Genomic DNA, 7361 nt, shown 5'->3' on the forward strand with positions numbered 1-7361 from the left:
CAGTCAGCGTCTAGTTGTGGTTCCCTGGTCGGAATCTCCCTCTTCCGTGTACCAGGACTAGGAAGTGTTTTTATAACTAACACGCTGGTGTTCTAAGAAACGTCACTACGTAAGAATGTGTACTTTCTACGAACCCTAAAGACTAAACTTCTACCACGTCTATTGGCAATGTACCAGACTGTATCCTTGACTGAAGCACAGAGCAAGCAAGAATGTATTGTTTGAGAACTCCGGTGCTGAAGTAAGCTAAACAGTGTGATAGAAGAAAATAAAACAAGACTGTGAAACTGGTGATTGAAAAATAACAGTGCGAGGCTAAATAAAATGCATCTAGAGCAAAGTGCACAGAGGCCTAATGCTTTAAATAAACATGCAAAAGCAATATTAAAAATGGCTACACTACACCCCCTGTGATTCACAGGAGGATAACTCGCAACTCAATGCCTGACAAAGGACTATAATGGCATTAAGCAATGCTCTACTCACACTGGAGCAAGCAAAATCTTAAGTAGCAATTCTCTACTATGTTTTAAAATTAGCTCCTATGGTACGCAAATCGGAACGACTGGACAATGCGCATAATCCCTCGATGATGACTTAGTAACATCCCAAATGTATTTTATTTTAAGTATTTGCCTCTTTTTCATCTTTTTTATGGTTTTAAGTAACTAAACAATAAATCTTACTTACTTACTTACATCAGTACATGTCTTACCATTCAAATACACTGCACCCTGCCCATGGGGATACCTAGGGCTTACCTTAGGGATGGCCTACATGTAGTAATAGGGAAAGTTTGGGGCTGGCAAATAGGTGCACTTGCCAGGTTGAATCGGCAGTTTAAAACTGCACGCAGAGACACTGCAGAGGCAGGTCTGAGATGTTTACAGGGCTACTCCTTTGGGTGGCACAATCAGTGCTGCAGGCCCACTGGTAGCATTTCATTTACAGGCCATGGGCACCTCTACTGCACTTTACTAGGCACTTACTAATAAATCAAATATGCCAATCAAGGGTAACCAATCACCAATACAATTTAGACCGATAGCACTTGCACTTTAGCACTAGTTAGCAGTCGTAAAGTGCCCAGAGTATCAAAACCAGCCAAAACGAATTGCAGCACATGGTCCAAAACCAGGAGGTCAGACACAGAAAGTACAGGGAAACCACACCAAGTGCTGCCAGGTCTAACACCCCAGATAACTCAAACCTGCTTCTGTGTGTAACATAAAACTGGTTGTTGATCTCAGGAGGGCTAGAAGCTTACAAAGAAACCCATTCTCTGCTATGTGGAGTTTGCCAAGAGCTGCATAGCCCCATAACCCTGCTCCATGCGAGCCTACTGCAGAGCACTTGCTTCTCTAAAGTTGAATTAATTCTCTAACCCGTTTTTGTCCCACTCTTTTTGCAAACATAAAGTGCCATTCACAGCAGCCTCCATTTTTGTGTCCAGTTCACCTTTCAACTATCCCAACACCCTCCTACATCGAAATATATACTTAAAGAATTAAACGTTTTACTCTCTTAATTGGATTGCCTCAACAAAACAGGTTTTTACTTTACTCTTTCTGAGCCCCTAAAACATGGTAAAAGACTTCTCACGGTCTATTTTCATGCTATGATCCAGAATAAAGACTGAAAACGGGATAAGAATATTTGAAGCCCATTTCCCGTGCGTGCCAGTAACAAGGCATCATCTGCATAAAGTAACATGGATACTGCTCGGGAACCAATCCTAGGGGCTACATTTCCAGACAAAAGCAGCACATGCCCTTCAACAAATTACCATTATTAAAGGTGGTAAAATAGCACTACTTCAGCTCTTCAATTATTTAAAACATTCTTCTGAACAAAACTGTGGTGGGGGCATGAGCTTTATCAGACATCAAAAATGCAACAAAAGTGGTAATTTAAAACGGATCTCTGCCACAATTTGGGCTGACTGAGTTCTTAAATGTTTAAAAAGCTTCAACAGTAGTACTTTACCATCCTAAACAGTGGTAAAGGTTTGCTTGTCGCTAAAACGTCAAAATAATGGGTTGCTCTTGACTGCAAATGTAGCAGCCTTTGTTGACATTTCATAGCTGCATTCTGCAGCTTACAAAAAAAATGAAAAAACCTCTAAGGATTGTCTGTGTGCAGGAAGGTGTCCTTTCCTGCACAAAATAATCCCGCCCACAATGCAGGCACCCTTTCAGCATGGCACAAGAGTGCCTGCATTGGTGCTCAGCAGCACATAGTACACCAGCATAGTGAGAGAGCAGAAATGTGCCATATCCTGGCGAATATGGCTCATTCCTGTCCTCTCTTTGATGCAGCACAGCACGTTGTTGTGCTGGGCTGTGGTGCATCAAATATTGATAATTTTTATCCTATTTTTTTATTTTACTCAAATCAATATATTTTCATGTCAACTGAACCAAAAATAAACATGTAACTAAAACACAAGTGACAGAGTGTTTAAACTGCACATAACATATACACTGGCGTCCTGAACACTTATACTAAAGAGGAAGCACAAGAGTGCACTATAAATACTAAGCCTGGCATGGACTTGCATTAAGGGATGGTGCTAAACACTTGTCGTCCAGTACTTCATGCATATTTCTGGTATCCCATGCTAGTGACCGTGATGTGACCTAAAAAGGAAATAAAAAGGAAATACAGACTGCTGTATATTTCTTTATGGGGATTTTTAAAAAGCACTGGTTTTTTTTCTGTAAGCTACATCAAAGCGCTCCGAGAGCTGGACCAAGTATGCATTTGAAATGCTAATTTAAGGCATGATCTGTATCACAATTACTGGCAGACTCGAACCAGATCAGAAAACATTTTTGACTGGAACGTTTACATGTACTCAGATGTTAGTAGGACAGTACCTGGTGCAAACACCTTTCACCAGGTTTCTGGAGGTGGCAATGTTTGAAAAAAATGTTTGTTTATATTTGTTATATGGCATATTATTGTGATAGTGTTATGTTGTATTTACTGCTGTTATGTTTTTGTGCAGCAGTCTTGCAATGTGATTTTGTTGTGTTTTATGGCACTTGCTGTGTTGAATTCTGTTAAATTTTAATTGTGTTCTTGTGCTGCCTGTCTATGTTATTCTGGTACACTATGTTCTTTACTTCAAGTATGTCAACAAATGCAGAAGCTTGGCTGGCCAAAACCAGCACACACTTTAATGTTTCTGTGACAAGCATTAATTTACCATTATCTAAGCTTGTGAAGTAGTGTTGCTCCAAGTCTTCAACTATATAAGACAACAGTCAGCCTAACACCAGTTGAAGAGACTAGACCTTAAATTTGGATTTGCACAATCACTTTATGTGAAATGGCTTCATAGTCAAGCTAAAAAAATATTTTTGACTGGTGCTATTTAACATCCTTGTGGTAAATTAAAGCAGTGATTGCTCCAAATAACCTTTACCAGTGTGTTATAAAAACAGGATCTTTGAGGTGGTAATGCGTGACAAGAAAATGTGTGCATATTTGTTGTGTGGTATTTGTTTTTGTGGTGATGTGCACTTTTTTTTTTTGGTGCTGTTCTATTTTTACGCTGCTTGATCATTGTGATTTTGTTGTGTTGTACTGCAGTTGTGTTGGTTTTTGTTTTGACTGTGTTTTTGTGATGTGCCCTATTATGCTTTAATTGTTTTGTTTTGTTGCTTTGTGTTTGTTAGTGTGCTGTGTTCTGTTGTTTACTTTAGAAATGTCAACAAATGGTGCTACATTTCTAAGAAAAAGTGGTGCATGCTTCGAAAACTACTGTGACAAGCAACTAGTTGCCACTGCCTGAGTTAGTAAAATAGCACTGCTCCAGCTCTTCAAATATTTGAGGTTCTTGTCAGCCCAAAACTGAGTCTAAACTTAGCACTTCCAGTGCTCACTTTATATGGTACTACCCCTGGCGGTTTAAGGAGTAGAGAATTATCACCTTTGGCAGGGGTAGATAGTTGTTTGTCATTGTCATTTAAAAAAATATTTTCTTTTTTGCTAGAAATGTAAGGCATTTGTCAACATCCTTAATACAACGCACAGATCGCAACACAATAACATAAAAGGAAGAAAGAAAACAACACATTAAAATATAGACAGACACGGGACAACAATCAAAATAGAAACCAGCAACACATTCACTGTTCAACGTGAGAACACAATGGAATAACACAACACAAAACAGTACAGAACAACACACCATCACCACACCAATATTTAACAGATATTGTCAATTAGCCACCACAACAAAACAGCAACATAACCTAAAAATTCAGCACAAAAACAGAAGACAGGAATGCATCACAAAACAATATAATGGTACAACCATAATAGCACAGAAATACTCTTAACGGAATAATGACAACAGATTACAGTGACAAACACATACATCAATTCAAATCACCACAACACAATAGCACACATTTCACATTAGCACAAGATTGTGTAATAAGGCAACAAACAACTAAAAAAACAGAACAAAACGCAACCACAATACAGCAAAATAGCACCACAACACCGGAACACAAATTGAGAGGCAAGCGTAACAAATTTCAGCTGTGTATTGTTATGTATTAGAATATTATTGTATTGTTTATCGAGTTGCCATTTGTGGTATAGTGCTTTTGTGCTTCATTTTGTGGCTGTATTTTGTATTGTGTTGTATAATTGCTGTTGTGTGCTATTGTTTCAATATGCTCCGTTGTATTGCTGTGATGTACTGAAGTTATTTTGGTATGTTACTGTAATATTGCGTTGTGGTGTTGACGTACTTAGATTGCAGTCTGTGTACTTAAATGAGCACAAATATTCCTGCCACAAGTTACCACCTCTTCAAATCTGCTTTCGTAATATGGTGGTCAGAGGATTTTGCATTAAGCATCTCCTTACTTATCACTGAGGGCATTAAATAGCTCCAGCAAAAAGTTTGCGATCTGGCACAAAATCTTAGAAATTCAAAGTCAGCGTGCCCGCTTTTACAGCTTGCTAGAGTGTTAGAGGAAGTAGGATCGTCTCCTATATTTATCAGACGTTATTTCTTCTTGTATTAAGTAGATAAATTACGAACGCCTTCCTTATCACAACGTTTTTGACTCCTCCTGATGTTAGTAGATAAATGTATTGACTACCTTGCAATACAAAGGCTGTAATTAGGAACAAACAAAAGAAAAACACATTTTCTGATCTGTGGTCGTATAGTGACGTCAATATAATTAACACAATTATGTTAGGTGATCAAAACACGTTCTTCGTTTGGTGCAGACTGTTAAAATGAAAGAAGTCCGGAAGCCTCTCTGAACAGATGGGGGTTGATAATTTCCAAGCAAGGAAGAACCCGCCCATTGTCCACAATTTCGAGCCAATGTCGTTGAGAGAGGAGATGAGGCGGACCGTCAAGTAAAGTATTTAAGTTTCACACATATCAGCCTGAACAGCATCGTTTTCTGTTGACAGGATCTTTCACTGAGCTCCTGCTATCACAGCCGCCATGGTTCAACTGACAGCCGACGATCGCAAGGAAATCGCTACTATTTTCAGTAAAGTTAATGTAGACAGCCTAGGTGGCCAATGTCTTTCCAGGTAAGCGATTTCAATGACCCCCCCTTAAACTTTTGGTGGGGGAGGGGGACGGGGTTAAGCGTCAAAAAGCACGACGATTCTTTGGTAGAAACCTAAAATATTAATTGCACGTTCGTCTTGACAGACTCCTTGTTGTAAATCCCTGGTCACGAAGATATTTTCCGGATTTCGGTGATCTGAGCAGCTGTGACGCCATCTGCCGCAATCCCAAGGTTCTTGCCCATGGGGCCAAAGTGCTGAGGTCCGTCGTTGAGTCAACTAAACATTTAGACAATCTACGAGAATACTATGCCGACCTCAGCACCACTCATTCCCTCAAGTTCTACGTCGATCCCGAAAACTTTAAGGTGAATATAATAGCTTCTGAAACAGGATTTGACACGGGTTTGTAAACAGACAATAGAGTCTATCTAAGTTATACGACGTTCCCTTTTTGCCTGTGTATGAGTGTAGTGTAATATGTTACCTGTTAATATACTCATCTTTCTAAGATGATACATGAAATCTGTCATCCCTGCTTTTGCAAGGTTCTGAGTGAGAGCCCTGAACTATGAAGGTATTAGGATGAAAATGCTAATTAATGTGATGTAGCCAGAACAGTGACGCGGGAGTAATATGTGCGAGCTGATCAAATATAAAACCCTATAATATTAAATACACTTTTAGGAGCGAAGTGTAGGAAACGAGATGTGCAGCATATTTTTGCTTCATTGTTCATAAAAGGATGATCGATATCTTTCATCTGCCACTGGCTTCGTAATTGGAAATCTTGACAAGAAACTGCTTATCGTCTTCTTCGTATCACATAAGATATTTGTTTCTTACAGCTCTTTAGTGGGATCGTCATAGTGTCGCTGGCCATGACCTTGCAAACCGACTTCAGCCCCCCAAAGCAGCTGGCCTTTGAAAAGCTGATGAAGGAAGTGTCACACGCCTTGAGCCACGGATACCACTGAATCAGCCAAGACACGCTTTTGAGCCACCAGCTACCGAAAGTCAGACTACTTTGTTCGCTGTCCTGGTGCTATGTTTGAAAATACGATATTGTGTGTAGCAGTTGCCATGTCATAGCCGCAATAACAAGCCACGAATAAATTCACATCTGGTTAATTTTATGTTATCAAGCTTGCTTTAATGTGCTCTCAAATACAATGTTGAAGAATGACCAACAGAGCGTGGTATTCATCCTAAGCAAATACATATACACGTTCTGGTACTAGCGAAAGCTTGTATAAAGACAAGTTTCAAAGCAAACTTATGGGCTGTTGAGTATTGGGTATAGTTTAAGTGGGAGGATTAAAAAAACGCGTTCTGCTTCTTATAAAGCTTGATGGTTAATACACTTGGTGCAGCAGAAAGGATACATACTCTGATCCTGGTAGAGTGGAATGGCAAATTTCAAGCAAACCAAGTAAATACACCAGCTCTAGATGTGTGTGTAGGTGTGTATGTGAGAGTCAATAACAAAAATGCATCTAGGCAGAGTAACAGGGCCGCAGTAGTGACATAGGGAGAGGAGGGGGCACAGGTGTTGAGTGAGATGGTGCGGAGCAAGAATGACAAACTGAGTGGTGTGAGTGAGGTTGTGAAGAGGGGGCATAGATGTATGAGAAACCTAGGAGGGTAGCATGGGTGGGTGGTGTCACAGAGAAAACGAGAGACCAAGAAGGGGGCATAGCTGTGGCAGGAGTATGGGGAAGAGCAAAGGTGAGTGTGTGTAGGGGGGGGGCTGGTTTGTAGTGGGTACCACAGGTACTTACACCTTATACCAGGTCCAGTTATAC

At 40.1% G+C, this 7361-nt stretch overlaps 1 protein-coding gene across 1 annotated transcript; it reads left to right on the forward strand.

Annotated features, from left to right (window-relative positions):
- Window positions 1-5415: 5415 nt before the first annotated feature.
- LOC138261575 (hemoglobin subunit beta-2) lies at window positions 5416-6687 on the forward strand. Its single transcript, XM_069210660.1, has 3 exons — window positions 5416-5577; window positions 5702-5924; window positions 6405-6687. The coding sequence occupies exons 1-3, from the start codon at window positions 5486-5488 to the stop codon at window positions 6531-6533; spliced, it is 444 nt and encodes a 147-aa protein (XP_069066761.1). The 5' UTR covers window positions 5416-5485; the 3' UTR covers window positions 6534-6687.
- The last annotated feature ends 674 nt before the right edge of the window (window positions 6688-7361 follow it).

The sequence above is a fragment of the Pleurodeles waltl genome, chromosome 10, assembly GCF_031143425.1.
Source record: "Pleurodeles waltl isolate 20211129_DDA chromosome 10, aPleWal1.hap1.20221129, whole genome shotgun sequence".
Taxonomy (NCBI): Eukaryota; Metazoa; Chordata; class Amphibia; order Caudata; family Salamandridae; genus Pleurodeles; species Pleurodeles waltl.